Genomic DNA, 20,147 nt, shown 5'->3' on the forward strand with positions numbered 1-20,147 from the left:
GTTATTATGTTATGCCACGAATTATTTATTAAAAAATAATGTAACTAGCTTCAGTAGACTTCATAACAAGGTTTCTGGGAAATATTTAAGTAACGTTACGCCTTTAGATGTTTTGTAGGCTACTGCGATTAGCAAGCTAATGTTACTAAATACTGAGGCGTGTATTATATAAACATAATAATATGAACATATGACTCATACAGCCGCCCGGGAACTATTATTTAGGAATATATAAAGAGCTGTGGATGTTTTTGGTTTGCGTTGTGTTGGTCCACCTTAATTCCTCCTGTCATGAAGTCGAGCGAAGTCCGTCATCGTCCAGCCTCCTCCGTTTGCATCATCCTTTTGGTTGCCGTGGCAACGACTTCTCTGTCGCGAGCGTCTGTTTGCTTCTGCAGCGTAACAAGCAGAGACAGGCTCGCGCATTTCTATAATCACTGTGATGTAACGATAACATAACGACATAATTATATTTTATACATGCATGTTTAAAACATAGTTCATGCAGGTTATGAAATAGTTTACATCCATGTTGAAATATGCTTCTTTAAAAACTCAGTTCAGTGTAGTGTAGTTAAGTGCAGTTTGTTATGTCAAATTGCTTTAAAGTATATATTAAATTATTATGATTAATAGGCCTAATCTTTTGTCATGCTTTAAAGTACACTAATTTTGATGTTTTGACCAGAATACTAAAGCACATATAAAGTTGATTACAGTTGTAACTACAGTGTGTTGTTTGATGTTACATTTAAATTTAATATATTTTAAATGTTAAATTGCAACTTCATCATTACAGTTTGTGTAATTAAAAACATATTTAAATACTGTAAGTTTTAATAGAAATGAGGTTAAAGTACATTTTAGTTTACCATTAATGTTTGTAATCTACCAAACATTTATTTCTATGAATTTAATATATATATATATATATATACAGTGAGGAAAATAAGTATTTGAACACCCTGCTATTTTGCAAGTTCTCCCACTTAGAAATCATGGAGGGTCTGAAATTGTCATCGTAGGTGCATGTCCACTGTGAGAGACATAATCTAAAAAAAAAAATCCAGAAATCACAATGTATGATTTTTAACTATTTATTTGTATGATACAACTGCAAATAAGTATTTGAACACCTGAGAAAATCAATGTTAATATTTGGTACAGTAGCCTTTGTTTGCAATTACAGAGGTCAAACATTTCCTGTAGTTTTCACCAGGTTTGCACACACTGCAGGAGGGATTTTGGCCCTCCTCCACACAGATCTTCTCTAGATCAGTCAGGTTTCTGGCCTGTCGCTGAGAAACACGGAGTTTGAGCTCCCTCCAAAGATTCTCTATTGGGTTTAGGTCTGGAGACTGGCTAGGCCACGCCAGAACCTTGATATGCTTCTTACAGAGCCACTCCTTGGTTATCCTGGCTGTGTGCTTGGTCATTGTCATGTTGGAAGACCCAGCCTCGACCCATCTTCAATGCTCTAACTGAGGGAAGGAGGTTGTTCCCAAAATCTTGCAATACATGGCCCCGGTCATCCTCTCCTTAATACAGTGCAGTCGCCCTGTCCCATGTGCAGAAAAACACCCCAAAGCATGATGCTACCACCCCATGCTTCACAGTAGGGATGGTGTTCTTGGGATGGTACTCATCATTCTTCTTCCTCCAAACACGTTTAGTGGAATTATGACCAAAAGTTCTATTTTGGTCTCATCTGACCACATAACTTTCTCCCATGACTCCTCTGGATCATCCAAATGGTCATTGGCAAACTTAAGTCGGGCCTGGACATGTGCTGGTTTAAGCAGGGGAACCTTCCGTGCCATGCATGATTTCAAACCATGGCGTCTTAGTGTATTACCAACAGTAACCTTGGAAGCGGTGGTCCCAGCTCTTTTCAGGTCATTGACCAGCTCCTCCCGTGTAGTTCTGGGCTGATTTCTCACCTTTCTTAGGATCATTGAGACCCCACGAGGTGAGATCTTGCATGGAGCCCCAGTCCGAGGGAGATTGACAGTCATGTTTAGCTTCTTCCATTTTCTAATGATTGCTCCAACAGTGGACCTTTTTCACCAAGCTGCTTGGCAATTTCCCCGTAGCCCTTTCCAGCCTTGTGGAGGTGTAGCTACAATTTTGTCTCTAGTGTCTTTGGACAGCTCTTTGGTCTTGGCCATGTTAGTAGTTGGATCCTTACTGATTGTATGGGGTGGACAGGTGTCTTTATGCAGCTAACGACCTCAAACAGGTGCATCTAATTTAGGATAATAAATGGAGTGGAGGTGGACATTTTAAAGGCAGACTAACAGGTCTTTGAGGGTCAGAATTCTAGCTGATAGACAGGTGTTCAAATACTTATTTGCAGCTGTATCATACAAATAAATAGTTAAAAATCATACATTGTGATTTCTGGATTTTTTTAGATTATGTCTCTCACAGTGGACATGCACCTCGATGACAATTTCAGACCCTCCATGATTTCTAAGTGGGAGAACTTGCAAAATAGCAGGGTGTTCAAATACTTATTTTGCTCACTGTATATATATATATATATATATATATATATATATAAAATATTTACATTTTTTTTTTTAAAAAACGTGAACTCACGTAAACTGGGACACTTTTTTTTTTTGTCATTGAGATGACTGGGAATTACCTGAACCCTATAACCTATACTATTTGTGTAACATATACCTTTTCTGAAGTATGCTTAAGCACACAGATTTTTTCCAAGAGTTCCTATATAGTTAGTAAGCGACCAGACAAGGCCAAACATTTTAAAAGAATTAACTGTGGAAGTTTGTCTCTCGCAAAACAAATGATCTTTTAGTGCCCTTTTACATGGAGACACTTGTATTTTGTAAATTAAACTAAAATAAAACAAATATTATTATATTATGTACTTATTTATTTAACTGATTGTTTAGAAATCGTCGAGCATGAGACAGACCCGTGTAATCAAACTCAGAGCGTGATCTAGAGCAGGCATGTGTTTCAGGTTGCTCAATCGAGCTCAGGATCTCTGATCCCACATAAGGAGACATGGCGGACAAGGTTGGTGTACCACCGAACTTACCTAGACGTCACTTTCTGTTCTGTAACCTTGATAATGTTCTCGATTATTGTTTGGCTATTTTGCGTAGTATTTTTGGGCAGTGAAGATCACGAAAAAAAAATATACATATATTTAATGTTTCGTACTGTTTTAGATGGTCGCACGTTCAACAGACATCAGTCAGTTACATGTATTTTCTCTGCCAAATATCTGTCTGTTATGTTAAAGACCTGTACTTTATCGTGTCCTTTAACAATACTTTACTGATACATGGCGCCGAATTAAAATGCCATTTCTGCTGACACACCCGCGATGACTCATACTGCTGCCGGTCCATCAGCCTCAACTATGATGCGGTTTGTTTGTTGTTAGTTTCTCATCATCTATGTTTCTTGATCAGGATCCATTCAGGCAGCTGAAAGACCTGTCTCTGCTTAAAGACCAGCTCGATAACATTCAGCGTCGGGTGGAGGATGAAGTCGGAGTTGGGATTCCACAGGTAACGTAGGAATTTAGCTTTTTTGGCAAACTCGGCAATGGACCCTTTTTCACGTACTGCTATGACGCATTTCCGCAACAATTAATGTCGTTAATCTAGCATGTTTACCCTTACAAAAAAATCCTGCAGGAGTCCTGTAGGATTTTGGTTTTATGTGCAGGAGTCCTGTAGGATTTTGGTTTTATGTGCAGGGATCCTGTAGGACTGAATAAAAATCCTACAGGACAGGGCTCATTCCTGCAGGAGTCCTGTAGGATTGTTCCTGTATAACTGTGTTATGTCCTGCAGGAATGTAACACTCCTGCTGGATTTCTTATGTACTTCTATGATTCCTTCAGGTATGTCCACTGACATCCTGTAGGATTGTGTAACATCCTACAGAAATGATAAGATTCCTGCAGGATGTAAAATTTATGGTTTTGCTGGAGTGTTAATTTTTTTTTTTTTTTGGACAGATATCAGGAACTTCATGCAGTTGTTACATTACAAAGGATTTTTCAAATAATGATATAAGCAGTGGAGCATATTGTAGAAAATATTTATGCATTCAACTGGCCCAAATACATTTTCCAAATTCCAAAATGCATACTAACAAACTATATAAAAAAAAGTGTTATAATACAACCAGGTTCAGTCTGCAATATAGGCTACTGTACTCATAAGAAGGCCATAAGGATCCCATTTATCACTGTACATTTATATAAAATAGAGCTAAATATCATTGTACATATATTAAAAACAGAGCTATTTATCATTGTACATATTTATCATTGTATATATATCTAAATATATAAAACAGAGATCAGTGTATAAACAGAGCTATTTATCATTGTACATATATTTAAAACAGCTATTTATCATTGTGTATATAGCTAAATATATAAAACAGATCAGAGTACATATATAAAACAGAGCTATTTATCATTGTACATATATTTAAAACAGAGATCAGTGTATATAAAACAGAGCTATTTATTACTGTACATGTATTAACTGCAGATGTTTAAGAATGTTCAAAGTACAGTAGAATAATAATCAGTCAGCTTCCCATTTGTTGGGTTGAATGCAAAGTAAATTGTGTACAAGTCCCACATCTCTTAAGTAAACACAAGTTGTTCTAATTACATCGCACTTGATTAATTTAACATCAGTTGAAATATAATTTTCCTAACTATCCCAGAGAAAGCAGTTCCTGTTTGTTTATCTTTAACCAGGTTAAACTTGGCTGTAATAACTGGATCAATAAATGCATAGCCTCTATCAAGACCCACATCAACAAACGATCTCACCAGTGCCATTGTGCCTTGTTCTGTTACAACTGCATGGTTAATTCTTCTTGACAGTGTTGTGCTTGCCTTTGAATGAATCCTGTTCCCATTCATTATAGCTCTTGAATAAAATGCACATTGGTGGACATCAATGTCCTGTTCTCTGAATAGAAATGCCTCCCTAGGTGTTGGCATTCTTACTGTAGGTGAGCCCAGAAAGATCATGTTTGTCTTTTTCACACAGTTTGTGGCAAGTCTGTACCCACGTAACATACGGTCAACAAAATCCTTGCTTGTTGTTTTTACACTGTTGTGGTAAACAGTAGATAAAAGTCGCGGGATACTTTGAAAAAGAGAAAAGCTATTGGCTATTTGTTCTGAAACTGCCTGGGTGCCATGGAAGAGCTTTTGTAAGTTACCATTGTGGCTTTCAAAAATAAATGCACTTTGGCACCATAGTGGACCCCAGTTTCGTACTGACTGTGCTGCATGCTGTAAAATGTGCACATTAAAACTAACATGACATTTGCCATACAATCTCTCAAATCGGCTCACAAAAGTTTTTAACAGGTTTTCTGCTACATCTATGTCATGAGAACACATGTCATCTTTTAATAGACAGTATGTTGCTTGGACAAGGAGTAGTAGGTGCTCTATGTAATCACATGATAAAATGCCACTCAAGCATGGAAGACTGTAAAACAAAAGAAAATTCCTGTACTCTGAGGCCTTCCAATATTTGCGCAACCTCACAGAGCGTGGAGGTCTTGTAATATTAACTGGTGGCTTGATTTCAAGTAGTCGCTTGTCAATGTTGATTATTTCTCTTCCCAAATACCATCTCTCTCCATGATATTTTGAGTCAAACCATAAAGTTGTTAATTGCCGACTGACACCCAGCAAAATGCCATGCATGTAGTCATAAGCAAATCCCAGAATTATATTGAAAAATGTTAAAAGCATTAAAGGGGATGGCCCTTTGACTCCCTTAACACATGTGCCTGTTTCGACTGCTGTTTTAGCATCATCAAAATGCTGGCTGTGGGTGCGTGGTCTTGCATCTCTTGTTTGCGACACATACACCCTAGTGAAACCATTTCCTTTAGCAACTATTTCTCCTTCTGATAACACCAGTTGCATCCATATTCACCATTAAATTGCTTAGTGTTTTGGACAGAGCAGCGAGCAACCGAATCACATACACAGACAAGATTGAACACATACATCTGTGTACTTTGTCCTCTGTGCTGCACTGTTAGACCTTCCTGCTCTAACTGAACGCACTCATCAACAAATGACTGCAAAAAGGAATTCATTTTAGGTTTAGAAGCACCAAACCACAAACCAGCCAGGAGCACATGCCTACTTCTCATATCTGGGGGAAGTTCATTAATTACTACTTGGATTGGCCAAATGTGAAAAGGAGAGGACTTAAAAATAGGGACACCATCAACATTCCATGTAAGTGAAAGGTTGAATTGATTTGAATCATTCAGGGACCTACTGATTTATACATTTCACCATCAAATATGTCTTGAACACTGTCTGGACTGCTTTTGACTCTGGTCCACTTGTAATTCAGTGCTGCTGTAAATGTAGAATCTGACATTTTGTCTTCCAATTGTTTTCTTATGGACAATTTCATGAAAACGTCACCAGATTTAATAAGAGAGTTCTTATCCCCTGGTTCAAAACCACATGAATCACAATTTGCTGGGATTTCATTACCAAAGTATTGATGACATGTGGGGCAGATGTACACTATTTCAAATGAATTATAATCAAATTCCTTCAAGAACGTGTAAAGACTATTTGGTGCTCCGTTGGTTCCTTCTGGGCAATGTAGATTAATTAGGTCTAATAAGTCACCAAGAGCGGATTTTGTTGTGGTGTGCCTAAGAGCATAGCATAAAATTGCCAGTTGTGATTCTTCATTACTAATCTTAGCAGTGGGATAGATCTTGTCTTGTGTTGTTTTGGGGTTCTCTCCATCATAATTCTGTGTGTTGTCATATGCTTCAGCATCCATCTGAAAGGAACACAAAATTGTTTCTATTTAAACATGATACCTTATTCTGTACATGTACACTATAGCCTTCAATAGTATAGCTCAAATATAATCTAACACCACAGGCTGCATCCTAATTTGCCTACATATACTATGCCCTAAAAGTGCACTACCAGACAAAAGTTTTTGGAATTTCAATGTTTTTTTGTTTTTTTTAAAGAAGTCGCTTCTGCTCACCAAGCCTGCATTTATTTGATTCAAAGTACAACAAAAAAGTTTGAAATATTTTTTACTATTTAAAATTAAACTGTTTTCTATTTGAATATATTTTAAGATGCAATGTACTCCTGTGATTTCAAAGCTGAAATTTTAGCATCATTACATGATCCTTCATAAATCATATTATAATATCATATTATTCTGTTTTGCTGCTCAATTTAGTATTATTATTATTATTATTATTATTGTAGTTGTTATTATGTTGAAAACAGCTGAGTAGATTTTTTCAGGTTTCTTCAATAAATTGAAAGTTCAGAAGAACAGCATTTATATGAAATATAAATCTTTTGTAACATTATAAATGTCTTTACCCCCAAAAAAGCTTTTGAAGTATGTATAATCTCTTTTTCAGATAAATGCTGATTTTTGGATCTTTCAGTTCATCAAATAATCCTGATAAAAATGTACTCAACTGTTTTAAATATTGAAATAATAATAATAATACATGTTTATTAATAAATTCAGTTGAACAGCAAATCAGCATATTAGGATGATTTCTGAAGGATCATGTAACACTGAAGACTGGAGTAATGATGCTGAAAATTTAGATTTGCACACAGGAATAAATTACATCTTAAAATATATTGCATTGTCACTTAAAATAGAAAAATATTTCACAACATTACTGCTTTTTCTATATTTTGGATCAAATAAATGCAGGCTTGGTGAGCAGAAGAGAATCTTACTGTCCAAAAACTTTTGACTGGTAGTCTGTTATGGAAAAGTATATACATTTTAGTACAAAATACAGCTCTTCAGATCTCTCTTTTTTTTCAAATGAATGAATGAGTCAAAATGATTTTCACTGGTAATCAACATCACAGAAGCTGTTCATAGACCTTACATTGTATTTGTCCCATTGAAGTCAAACCAGTGCAGTGCACTATACTGACATAGCAAAGACAATATATTAAATGAATCTGGCACATTTAAATGAAAGCAAACAAAGAAAAAAAAACTTAACACATACAAATTTTGACACTGCAAATCTACTTACTGTGTTGTCCTCAGGGGTTGTCATATGCCAGTTTTGTGGTCCATTTTCACTGTCAGATTCTCCTGCTACACAGAAAAAAACTCTAGCTATTTTGTAAACTAAGTACAAGCAGTGCTAAATAGATGCAATTTCATCCTAATTTCTCAATTAAAAAAAAATATAAATATATATAAAATATTGACCATGGTATAGTTTTGTGTTGTGCCGAGTTGGTTCCAATCCTCTTCTTCACTGTCAGATGTGTCGTCCTTGCAGTCAAAGCCATAGATAATCCAGTCAACAGATAGCCCACATTAGTAGGAATAACTGAAATATTGTAATAGCAACCTACTGTGGTATGATATGATTCTGTGTCAGTCTCATAGCATGGGGAACTGTTTTCATCTTCACTGTTAGATGTGTCATCCTTGTAATCAGAAACATGGAAAAGTAGTCAACAGATAGCCCACATTACAATACAGTATATAGAAGAACAGCTGAAATTACAACAACCTACTGAGGTATGATGTGGTGCTGTTTCGGTCTTATAGCATGAGGAACTGTTCTCATCTTCACTGTTAGATGTGTCATCCTTGTAATCAGAAACACATACAAATGTGACTTTGTTGCTCAAATTAAAAAATAATAATTTATGCGGTGATCATTTTAGTCATGATATACTGTATTACAGGGCTCTTCAAATCTGATCCTGGACAGCTATTGCCCTGCAGAGTTTAGCTCCAACCCTGATCAAACTTATCTACCTGTGATTTAGTGATCCTGAAGACCTTGATTAGCTTGCTCAGGTGTGTTTTGGAGCTAAACCCTGCAGTGCAGTGACCCTTCAGGACCAGATTTGAATAGCCCTACTGTATCATAATAGTAATGTAACATCTTATAATGGTATGAGACATAAGCTGCATTTAAACTTTGTACTTACTTGACGAACTGGATCTTGCAACCATGCTTTATATTGCTTTTTCCTAAAACCTTAAAGCAACAGAAAAGAATCCTCAGTTCCATCTCAAATCAGTAATAAAATAAAATACAATCCAATGTCCACAAGCCAGTACCTTTATGGCAATCACTCCATCTTCTTTTAGTGCTACTTGGAATTGTACTCTTGCTTTGCAAGTACAACTTATACTCCATTGTCTTTATAGAGTTACTGACTGCAAGGTAAAAATACAGTGCAAAATTAAGACACTGCATCGGATCGAAAAGTAACAAAGATAAGAAATACAAAGTTAAGACTTTAGGGTTACTATAATGATTCTTATGATCTTGATTTAAAGGTGTATGCTAACTTACATTAGGTTGGTATATAAAGTAATGTGTTTGCACAGTAGGCTAAGTAATGTGTTTTTCTTACTTTATAAACCAGGCATGAAATGTGTCACTTTTAAAATGAAGAATCCAATAAGAGTCTGAATTTCAATAGTGTTAATCTGGTTTTAACAAAAACCATAATTACTGTAGCACAACCTCAGTTAATGTGTGGTTGCCATAGCAACCATGTTTTCTTGCTTATTTGTTTTGAATGGTAATGTAACAGTAAAAATAGGCTATAACACCTTTAAATATAGATATTTTCATTAAAATAAAAGATAAATAAATAAGCGTTGTACTTACAGTAAAAAGTCAGTTGTGTTGCTGGTCTCAAAGCGCGGTTACTTTGTCGCTACATTTCCGTTATTTTGTTGCTCGCGCACACACTCGAGGAAACGCGTCATACGCTGTGAATTCCGGAGCAGCTGCGCCGTCTACTGGTGAATCGGGTAAGTAAAACTTAATTTTTCATTAATTAAAATACTTGAAAGTAAAAAAGACACCTTAGAACAATGGTGTAGTGAACACAACGATAAAATGCTGACAAACCACAAGATTTCTTAACACAGTTAACTAAGTGTAATATGTTACCATGGAAACATATAGCAACAATGAAGTTAAAACGGTTTTGAGTTGCTATTGAAATGATTAAATCTCTTTGAATATCTATCTATCTATCTATCTATCTATCTATCTATCTGTTTTAAATTGTAGTCCTTTTTTTCCATTATAGACAAAATGTGGGCATTAATTGAATGGACAGAAATTGAAGCCTCTCTGGACATTGTAAAGAGAAAAGACATTCTTCAATCTGTAGTTCATGAGGGGGATGTTGTTGATGTAAAGTATGAAGATGAAAGCTCTCCTGCACTTATTCTCAAGATGAATGGTGAGATTGGTGAATGAGTGAATGCATGCATATTTAAAAAAAAATTCTGGTTGAACTATTCATTTGAAATAATGAATTTCCTTTCCTGTACAGAAAATAAGGACAAGCTACTGAAGCGTCTAAATCGGATGGAGTCAGAGCGAAGGCAAAAGAGGAGTGCAAGCTGCCTGAAAAGAGAGCAATAAAAAGGAAAATAATATTCAGTCCAGAAAACACCCCATCATCAAGTCCAGATCAAGTCCAGATCAAGAGATTTAAAAAAGTAAAATCTAACTTCCTGATAAATTATATCAACATTGTTTAATGCGGTCTTCGTTTTGAGATATACATTCATGGTCTTTGGGGTCTCTAGAGACAAAATTGAATTTTGTAACAAAATAATAGTTAAAAAAAATCCTGTTTATTAATGTTTTACTCCAGTTTTTACTCCAGTTTTCGGAGCATTTATGATATTTTTAAATTTATATAAATCTCATACAGTCTATGAGTTTCTGCAATTTGTGAGTGGCACATTTATTTTGCAAGCCAAAATTTTCCAAAACATATTTATTTATTAATTTATATAAATAAATAAAAATATCATAAATCCTCAGAAAACTGCACAAATGAGTAAAAACATTAATAAACAGGAAATTTGCATTTTAAAAAACTATTATTTTGTAACAAAATTCAATTTTGTCTCTAGAGACCCCAAAGACCATGAGTGTTACTTTTTTTTTTCACACTAACATAAAATCAAGATATCATTCCAATTTTTTTTTTATTATTTGTAGATCTAGAAAGTGTTGACCATTTTACAAAGTCTCATGACATTTGGACAAAGAGAACATTTTTAAAAATTGTAGCAATGCCATTTGCGGGTCAAAAACACCTCAAGACCGTATAAGAGTTAAGTGACAATGCATGTCTTTTTGTTGTTCTGTGACTTTAATTTTGTCTCTCAACTTAGGTGGAAAAACACAAAATGACACACTGTTGCTAAAAAATAGAAGAAAAAACAAAGAAAATTACACATTAAATGACCTGAGAATGAAATAAAGGCCTTGAGAGCAGAGAATCAGCAACTAAAGGCCCTGAACTTTAAACTGCAAAATGGTAGGCTATTGATATACATGGTTATAGATTTTTTTGCTATATGAATGAATGAGTTCATTTAAACATTGCTTTTTATTTAGAGATTATTAACAGATTTGCGGAGTTGCTGCCAAACAGAAGTGCAAACAAGCATGCTGTGCAAACCTCCCTAACAAGTGCAGCTTGCAGCGCTGCCCTTCAACCAGCCAACTCTTCACATCTTAGCTCTTCTGGACTGGACCATGTGAGAATACTATTTTTATTTTATTTTTTTCACACCATATAATAAGTCTATTATTTGTGTGTGAGATTTAGGAAAGCATAAGGATTTTGTAAAACGCAGATTACAAAAATGTGGCCAATTCAATTTATTATTTAATGTGTATTGCACAGGTTGAAATCCACAAAAAACTAAACATGGCAAAGGATACATTCCAAGCATGTGGTAGAGGGGGCACGTCATGGTCAGCCATGATTAAGGATTTAGCCGTGGCTGTTTTGGAAGGAGCATGTTAGCTACCCACAGCCTTTCTGGAAAAATTGGAAATGCCAACAAGGAATCACAAGCCAAGCCCCCTCTGGACCCCACAAAAGTGGAACTTATTATAGGTATAAAGGTGTTAAAGGTTTTTAAGTATATATGCTCTCATAACAAATATCTGACACTGAACTTTATATACATTTCTCTTTCAGACACTGTTTCGAAGAAATTTCCAGAAACTCCACGAAAGTTTCTTCGGCTGCTTTACGGGAAAAATTGAATGATGAACATAAACTCCTTAGCAGGTTTTACTTTCTAATATATTTGTAATATTTTAAGTGTTATTCATTAAATATTTTGTTTCACATGTCAACTAATCTGAAAGATAATCATTTACAGTTCTTATAATTACAGTACCTTATATTTCAGTATTTATATATGTAGTGTATACTCATATTTCTCAGGCATCATAAGAAGGACACTGTTACGCTGCAACACTGAGTGGTGAAGCACATAAGAGGTGAGGGCAAATTCACTGTTACATATGCATGTAATTATATTTATGCATATTTTATTAACTTATTAAAAGTTAAGGCAAAAATGTTTCTCTCTTTTTTTTCCAGAGTCCAGAGTTATTGGTTTCTGAAGAATGATGGGCCACGTTCTGTTCAGAGTGTTCATTTTCGTCACACTTATCTCATTTTATCTTTAAGCTCTTTTGACTAATAAATAATTCACAATTAACATTTTCTGAAGTCTTTTTTTATTTTTTGGTGATATTTAAATTTGAGACACAACATTGCTTTTAAAAAGTGTGTTGTTATACAGGAGGTTCTGAATATCCCTTCAGCAATCCAACATGATGAATATACATAATAGTTCATTAGGATTTCTGCAGATGTCCTATAGGAATTGAACACTAATGCAAATTAGATTTCCTGTAGGTTTCCTGCAGGAGTCCTGCATGTTTCCTGTAGGTTTCCTGCAGGAAGTCCTGCATGTTTCCTGTAGGTTTCTGTAGGATTCCTGCAGGAGTCCTACAGGAAAATGGTCACGAAAATCCTGTGGGATCCTGTAGGAATGTGCAGGTATGTGGTGTGTAGGTCCTGCAGGATTTTTCCTGCAGGATTCCTGCAGGATTTTTTTGTAAGGGTATATGTTCATTAAAAGAGAGAGAGAGAAAAAAGAAAACACTGCTGTGAGAGTGCAACAAATGCCCATCTAGTTTTTTCAGCAGCCTTGTTTCCAGAAGTATTTTTTCCCATTTTTTCTTTCCATAGGGATTTAAAAAGTCTTAAGTAAAGAGTTAAAGCCATGAACTAACCATCTATGAGGTGAATCACAACACTACAAACTTCGATTTGGAGCTAAAAAGTATTTGAAAGTCAAACAAAAAGATAAAGGTACACTTAAAGGGTTACTCCACCCCAAAATGAAAATTTTGTCATAAATCACTTACCTCTTAATGATTAATCTCTTCGGAACACAATTTAAGATATTTTGGATGAAACACAAATAGCGTACGCTTTTCTGTGTCAGCCGCTCCACATGGATACGTCTTCTACGTATATTTACGCTTTGATTTGAACGAAAACAGCGCATCCTTGCATTGCGGCTGACACAGAAAAGCGTACGCTATTTGCGTTCAGCTGAGACTCTCGCTGCGGTGACACTACGGTGCCGAAATATTGAATACATTTTTATTTTCTTTCCATACAAAAAAGTATTCTCGTAGCTTCATAACGTTACGGTTGAACCACTGATGGCAGATGGACTATTCTGACAATGTCTTTCATACTTTTCTGGGCATTGACAGTGTTATTTACTTGGCAGTCAATGGGACAGTCACAAGCCTCCCGGTGTCTAAAATATCTTAAATTGTGTTCCGAAGACGAGCGAAACTTTTACGGGTTTGGAACAACATGGGGGTAAAGTGATTAATGGCAAAATTTTCATTTTGGGGTGGAGTAACCCTTTAAAGAGATAGTTCACCCAAAAATGAAAATTCTGTCATTAATTACTCACTCTCATGTCGTTCCAAACCCTTAAGACCTTCGTTTATTTTCTTGACACTAATTAAGATATTTTTTGATGGAATCTGAGAGCTCTCTGATCCTCCATAGACAGCAAGTGATTCGTCATAGACATAAACAGAGAGAAGTAGCTCCGCCTACAATGTTCTTCCGCAAGATGCATGCAGTTCTGTTTATTAACCGCTAGAGCGCCAAAAGTTACGGACTGCAGCTTTAAAAAAAATAATTTGACATAGTCTGGGCAGATGGTTTTAACACAAGCATATACAATTGATTACCAACCTTGTAGCTCACAGTAGGTTTGTTTTAAACGATCTCCTTAAAAACAGTTCCTCTATGGAGAAAGTGAATGGGATTTTTGCTTCCAGAACTCTATACAGCAGATGTACTCTCTACTTTTTTCCTTCATTGCAAAGTCTTGAAAATTCAATATTCATAATTTGTGTTCCACACCCATAAATGTGAAAAGGGTCCATCTGATCATTTTGCTTTATGGAGTTCTGTGTTGAAGTTTCTCTCTCACACAGTGTTTTTTTTTTTTTCCCTCTTCCTCAATTTAGGGTGGAAATGTGCTCAGTTCTCCCTTCCTCAAAGGCTTTTTGGCTGGGTATGTGGTGGCAAAGCTCCGCTCCTCTGCAGTCCTGGGAGTTCTTGTAGGAACCTGCACTGGCATCTTTGCTGCTCAGAGCTATCAAGTGCCTAACGTTGAGCAGACCATAAAAAACTACTTCAGCTCATTTAAGAAGAGATAGAGGGAGCCAATATAACAATCTCAGAAATGGTGCCTCATCCAGAAACTTCAACATGTACCTCAACTGAGGTGCCACTCATCAGACCACATAGAATAAATGGATGTATTTAGATGATACTTTGGTGTCCAAAATAATTAAGCTTCTCAGGTTAGCAGTTTTAGGTTATTTTTCTATTTAAAATGGGTTAGGTCTGTGCTGTTACAACAGCTTTTTTTGAAAGACTATATACACCTAAATTCCTTAAGATGGTATAAATGGCCAAAGCTTTGTTATCAGTTCTTAATATGCTCAAAATGTTAATGATCTGTCTGTTACATATTTTTTCCAATGCCTTTTTTTAAATAGAGGTTTGCACTAAACAGGTGAACAATCAGGCACAACACACTCTGTAAATAATGTCTGGCATCGAACAATTCCTGTACTTGCCAAATGTCAGAGATTGCTGGACTATAGCTGAAGCCTTTTATGTAGTTGTTGGATAAATAAATGTTGCACTTTACAACACTCAACCACATCTGCTTTTAATTGATATAATGGAAGTCAGCCTTTGGAAGTGAAATAGAAAACAGGAAGTAGTCCAGTTTGAGGATGAAAACTGATTTTCATGCAGTTGGTATTCACATGGAGTATTGAATTCAGTGGTGTGGTTTTAAAGTGTAATCCATATAATGCATGTAAAGAATAGTTTTGAATAATAGGAATTCTTTCCTTTGCGAGTAAAGGTTTTCTTTGGCATGTCTTCTAATATCATTGCCGTCATGTGTGATTATATATATTTTTTTGGATAGAGTCTTTTACATTCATTGCATGTGTTTTTCCAAGAATTTTTGAAAATGTTGTATTTGTTGAAATTTTGGGAAGTAGGCAAATGGAATGTTCTAATGTAGTGATCATAGATCAACAGGAAGTATATCCTTCAGATTCTCTCCGAGCGCATAGTGAACACCGTCTCTGCTCTGGAGTTGATGAAATATATGATTTATCTTATAGAGAACAATTGAAGAAGTTACTTTGCATGTTTGTGAAAGTTAGTTTGCCTCATATGTGAGCTGGGTGCATTTTGAAGGCCTTAAGGCCAGACTGTCTGACTGTGTAGGCCTTATGACTTGCGTGACTGCACTTATGAATAGAGAATAGAAGGAAGTGTGTAAAAGTTTTTCATTAAAATCCTAAAATGCCTCTGCAACCTTGGGTCCTGAAAAGTGGTAGATAAGAGAAGTTATCTTTTGAAAAACAGATAAGTGGTTTTCTAAAATGATAGCAAGTGTTAGGAAAAATAATAAACAATTGTGGAAAGTACTGTGAATGACATATCAAAGAATGGTCTGTACACTCATCAGATAGTGACCGATAACAAAACAGTACAAAGATGGTAGTCTGGACAGAGACAGATTCAGGTTTTCTGCAGGCATCTCGACTTTAAAGTTACAGGGATTTGTCTAAATCAGACACAGTGCACACAAGTAGTTAGTAATTAATTTTATTGTCCATCTTCATTAGCTATCCATCATACAATTTCAGCTATCCTTCTATATATTACTTGTCTCTCTTGATCCATTTTACACTCAAAATAAAAAGACATTAAAGGTTAGTCTACAAAAAGCAATAGTAAGCAATAGTACAGTTCCATCAAGAGAGTTTTTCATAAAAGGTCAACACTGCTGAATCTACTATAGTCTGTAATAATTACCAGTGCAATACAAAACAATTAACTTTATTTTAGATTTCCACTATTGTGACAGCAAAATATCTTAACTGACTAAATGAAGCTGTTTACCTCAAACCAAGCATAAATGTGAAAGTCGAACTGTTAAAGTCAAAGACACCAGAAAATGATATTTATATTGAACTGCTCTTCACTGCTCCTCTTCAATGGCCATCTTTTCCCAAAAGAGGCACTGCCATCATTGCATCAGCTAAAATAAGAAACAGTGAAGATGGATTTATATTAGAGTTATGTATCATATAACACCATTGACTACATTTAAAATGAAAACAATCTGCAAGTCAGGTGACTGCATTCATGAAGATGAAGGCAGTAACTCATGACAAAAACAGTCATATAGGGGCATGCCAACATTACTCTAATTGGAAAATGACAAAAAAAAAAATAAATTACTAACAATTGTTGAATATTTAAGTTCTTTAAAGCAACTGTATGCATTTTTGTGTATCTGGAGACCTCTTAAGGTCGTATTTGCTGCTGTAAAGAAACCTGCCCTTTTTTTTGCAGAATTTTGTACCTGCTCTCCAAACTTAAATACTCCCAAAACAGAAATCTGAGAAGTGTGGGAAAGAAACAGCAGCCATTCGCTTTAAAAAACTTACATACAGTTGCTTTAAATTATGTGATACAATAAAAGGAAAGCTGTATTTATTTCTGAATATGTAGCACATTTGCTGCTCTTGATCTTAATATAATTATTGTGAGTTGGTCATGTACGTCACAGAATAATTCAGCTTCCATGGCCTTTTGTAAGACAGATATTCAGTTCATACCGGTATCGAAGCCCTGACACTTAGCAGTGCCATTGGTCAGGGAATCAGGAATCTCAACGCCGTTCTTGTCCACACACCAGCAAAAGTCAGTCTTGTCCCAGCACTGCTGAGCCAGATAGTCTCCGTTCTTGTCACACTTGGGGCGGAAAGATGGCAGGAGACTCTTGACCTCCCCAGAAGTCTCCTTCTGGCACTGGGTGAGCTCTATGGAACAGAAAATACATATATGTGTGAGCAAAAGAGAAATAACTGCTGAGAAATCATTTGATTCAAAACAGTAAGATCTTGATACCTGGTTTGGGATTTTTGGAGGAGGAATCCTGAAAAATAGAGCATAATGGCAAATAAATGCATGAATGAGATGAGAAAGCAGGATTTACATATTCCATATTTAATATTTTTCATTTATCTCTTCCTGTTTTGATGTTCTTCATTTCTAAAGCAAAACCAGTTAGTTTTCTGACTCAGTCCTGACATCAAGTGGCTGCCAGCCCACATTAAAACACATTCAAGAGGGTTGGAAATGAGTTTTACCTTCTCCTTGGGCTCATCCTCATATGTCAGAGCGAGGGAGCTCATGGGGAGATGCATTTGCAAGGGGGCACGCATTACTGCACAAAAAAAGAGGAAGAAAGTCTGTATTATTATGCTTTCATTAGAGGACATCTGTGGTAATGGGTTAAGGGTGATTTAAAAGGTAGTATGACGAGAAGCCCATGAAATAAATATTCGCTGACCAGACTTGCGGCTGATCTCCTGCAGGCGGTCGCTGCGTCTCTCCAGGGTGTTGAGCTGCTGCTTCTGGCCGTATGCCATGTAGGCGGTGAAGGCCTGACCTGCGATCAGAATGCCAGCCAGCAGAGTCACTCCTGCCACCTTCAAGGCCTGATTGTTAGATCTGTTAGGAAACATAGACCAGTGTATTCAAATGAGTGAAATGTTGGTGGCCAAAAAAAAAAAAAAAAACATAGACCAGTGTATTCAAATGAGTGAAATTTTGGTGGCAAAAAAATAAAATAAAAATAAATAAATAAAAATTAACATATACCACTGCATTCAAATGAGTGCGGAAGAAGAAAAAAACTAACAATTGACTTTTTAAGTCATCTTTTCAAAACTGTTGTGTGTCCTAAAAAGGACAGAAAAGTTTGATATTACATTTTGGTTTACATTAAAAGTAGTTGTAAAATATTCCGAGCTCTTAAAAGCGTGTGTCTGGTATTTTAATCTGTACTGAATTATTAATCAGATATGTAATGTGATGTGTGATATGTGATGATGTGTGATCATTTAAAATGGAAGCATATACGCAGTTTGCACAAACATATTTCATATTATATACAATACATAATTTTGATTAAAATGTATTATTTTAGTTTAGTTTTTAAATGAAACACTAACAGTGATGACTAAATATATAGTTATATATTATACAAGTCACACAGTACACATTTTTCTGCCTAATTATTGAAGAAATCACACAAAACAGATCTTTACACTCAACCACTTTCCGTTTACCTGCATTTAACATATGCATAAGTGGGGGAAAAAATCAGATTTATCTATAAAACAATAATAAAAAAAAAGTTTCTATGTTTCCTCACCTTCCCTGAGTTCCCATGTTGATTGAAGTTTGCTCGCTTGAAGCTCTGATAAGTGGTGCCTCGTTTCCGTCGGTGGACATTCTGATCAATAGTAAGAAAAACTTCTCAAAATTTAGTCAGTTTGCTCAAGGGGCTTTTGGAACAGAGCTCTAATATGAAAATATGAGAACTGAGAGTCCAGCAGCGACACTCGGATGAAAGTGTCTGGAGCAGAGCGAGTTTATTATTTAATTGGTTAAGACGGACTGCATCATCAGTTGTCAGACAAAAGTGAACTGGAACGTACTGTTTCCGCAAGTTTCACCTGTTAATCTTATCAGTGCGTTGTCTTTTAAAAATCTAAAATGCTTTTAAACAAGACATTTGTAATATAGCCTACTTCTCAAATATAAATGCGCACCAAAGTGATGAACAATGAGTTTTGTTGTTAATGTAACAAAAGACCTCGAGTGGCCTGCTACCATGGTAACCTTTGCACGAATATTGAAATACTTGCTGAACATTTGTAATATCTAACTTTTTTTCCTCAGTAAAAATAACAAAGAATGCATCACGATTCTTTCCCTAATACTAAAAATACATATTAAAGGAATATCTCAATCCACTCCACCGCCCCCATCATCATTTACTCTCAAGTTTCTCCAAACCTGTATTCATTTATTTAATAGTTATTCTAAAAAATATTGATAACCAAACAATTGATGGTAGCCATTGAAAAAATGACTATGGAAGTTCAATGGCTGTTTGATTAAACACACTTTTGAAATTTCTTTAATCTGTTTTTTTCATTTTTGGGCTAACTATCCCTATGAAGTGCAATGCTTTCACTTTCAATTATCTTACTCAACATGAAATAAAATGCTCCAAAACTGAATGACAGCTTATGAAATTCTAGTTTATAGAACCATAAATGAGACAAAAGTTAGTTAAGTCAGTCGTGACGTATTGTCAAGTATGGTGACCCATACTCGAAATGGTGCTCTGCATTTAACCCATCCAAGTGCACACACACAGCAGTGACTAGTGAACACACACACACACACACACACACAAACACAAACACACAGTGAACACGCACCCAGAGCAGTGGGCAGCCTTACTCCAGCGCCCGGGGAGAGTGCTGTTCATTCACAATCCCCACCTTCAATTCCTGCAGGTGCGGGAATCGAACCAGCAACCTTCAGGTGACAAGCCCGACTCCCTAACCATTAGGCCACGACTACCCCCATATTAGATCTGTTTACAATACTTTTAAGCATTTTCCTTTTAAACAACTTGTCAATAATCAACTAAAATTGACTTCAGTGTCTGCACAGGTTGAAATTCTTCAACGAGGAAATTATTTGTTCTGGTATAATCTGAATGAGGATGTTTTCTTGGTATTCCCCTAGCATTCATTCATTCATT

The 20,147-nt window shown here is 35.8% G+C and overlaps 3 protein-coding genes and 2 long non-coding RNA genes across 10 annotated transcripts in view; 3 read left to right on the forward strand and 2 right to left on the reverse strand.

Annotated features, from left to right (window-relative positions):
* Positions 1–13,691, reverse strand: part of apbb3 (amyloid beta (A4) precursor protein-binding, family B, member 3) — a 35,535-nt gene extending 21,844 nt beyond the window's left edge. For 2 of the 5 annotated variants that reach the window (XR_009267873.1, XM_058757804.1), the window contains exons 1-2: positions 13,312–13,688; positions 276–392 (exon numbers count right to left, since the gene is read on the reverse strand). The gene's annotated coding sequence lies outside the window, so the exon portion shown is untranslated. Of the gene's footprint in view, positions 1–275; positions 438–3,070; positions 3,203–13,311 lie in introns of those variants that run through there. The other 3 variants (XM_058757808.1, XM_058757805.1, XM_058757806.1) reach the window with 3 other exon arrangements.
* Positions 2,902–15,146, forward strand: LOC131528564 (SLC35A4 upstream open reading frame protein). 2 transcript variants are annotated; one of them, XM_058757812.1, is made up of 3 exons: positions 2,902–3,048; positions 3,450–3,548; positions 14,446–15,146. In XM_058757812.1, the coding sequence occupies exons 1-3, from the start codon at positions 3,037–3,039 to the stop codon at positions 14,635–14,637; spliced, it is 303 nt and encodes a 100-aa protein (XP_058613795.1). In that variant the 5' UTR covers positions 2,902–3,036; the 3' UTR covers positions 14,638–15,146. The 2 variants fall into 2 exon arrangements, with proteins under 2 accessions (XP_058613795.1, XP_058613794.1); XM_058757811.1 differs by lacking the exon at positions 2,902–3,048 and having other exon boundaries at positions 3,298–3,548.
* Positions 11,327–11,866, forward strand: LOC131528565 (uncharacterized). Its single transcript, XR_009267874.1, has 3 exons — positions 11,327–11,392; positions 11,473–11,615; positions 11,765–11,866. It is a non-coding gene; the product is annotated as an uncharacterized LOC131528565 (long non-coding RNA).
* Positions 12,125–13,326, forward strand: LOC131528566 (uncharacterized). The gene is made up of 3 exons (XR_009267875.1): positions 12,125–12,157; positions 12,317–12,372; positions 12,476–13,326. It is a non-coding gene; the product is annotated as an uncharacterized LOC131528566 (long non-coding RNA).
* A 955-nt stretch (positions 15,147–16,101) lies between the features above and the next one.
* Positions 16,102–18,919, reverse strand: cd74b (CD74 molecule, major histocompatibility complex, class II invariant chain b). The gene is made up of 6 exons (XM_058757809.1): positions 18,741–18,919; positions 17,874–18,034; positions 17,671–17,747; positions 17,429–17,456; positions 17,137–17,340; positions 16,102–16,553 (listed from the first exon to the last, which is right to left on the reverse strand). Exons 1-6 carry the CDS (start codon positions 18,818–18,820, stop codon positions 16,507–16,509), a joined length of 597 nt encoding a protein of 198 aa, XP_058613792.1. The 5' UTR covers positions 18,821–18,919; the 3' UTR covers positions 16,102–16,506.
* Positions 18,920–20,147: the final 1,228 nt, after the last annotated feature.

Source organism: Onychostoma macrolepis, chromosome 21 (genome assembly GCF_012432095.1).
Source record: "Onychostoma macrolepis isolate SWU-2019 chromosome 21, ASM1243209v1, whole genome shotgun sequence".
In the NCBI taxonomy this organism is placed as follows: Eukaryota; Metazoa; Chordata; class Actinopteri; order Cypriniformes; family Cyprinidae; genus Onychostoma; species Onychostoma macrolepis.

Bases quoted from the DNA above. Each gene is read 5' to 3' on its own strand.
- LOC131528564 (XM_058757811.1), top strand. From the start codon at position 3,435: ATGTTTCTTGATCAGGATCCATTCAGGCAGCTGAAAGACCTGTCTCTG. The intron at 3,549-14,445 runs GTAACGTAGGAA...TCCTCAATTTAG, and splicing joins TCGGAGTTGGGATTCCACAG to GGTGGAAATGTGCTCAGTTC.
- cd74b (XM_058757809.1), bottom strand. From the start codon at position 18,820: ATGTCCACCGACGGAAACGAGGCACCACTTATCAGAGCTTCAAGCGAG. The intron at 17,748-17,873 runs GTCAGCGAATAT...TTTTTTGTGCAG, and splicing joins GGAGATCAGCCGCAAGTCTG to TAATGCGTGCCCCCTTGCAA. The intron at 17,341-17,428 runs GTATCAAGATCT...TCTGTTCCATAG, and splicing joins CTCCAAAAATCCCAAACCAG to AGCTCACCCAGTGCCAGAAG.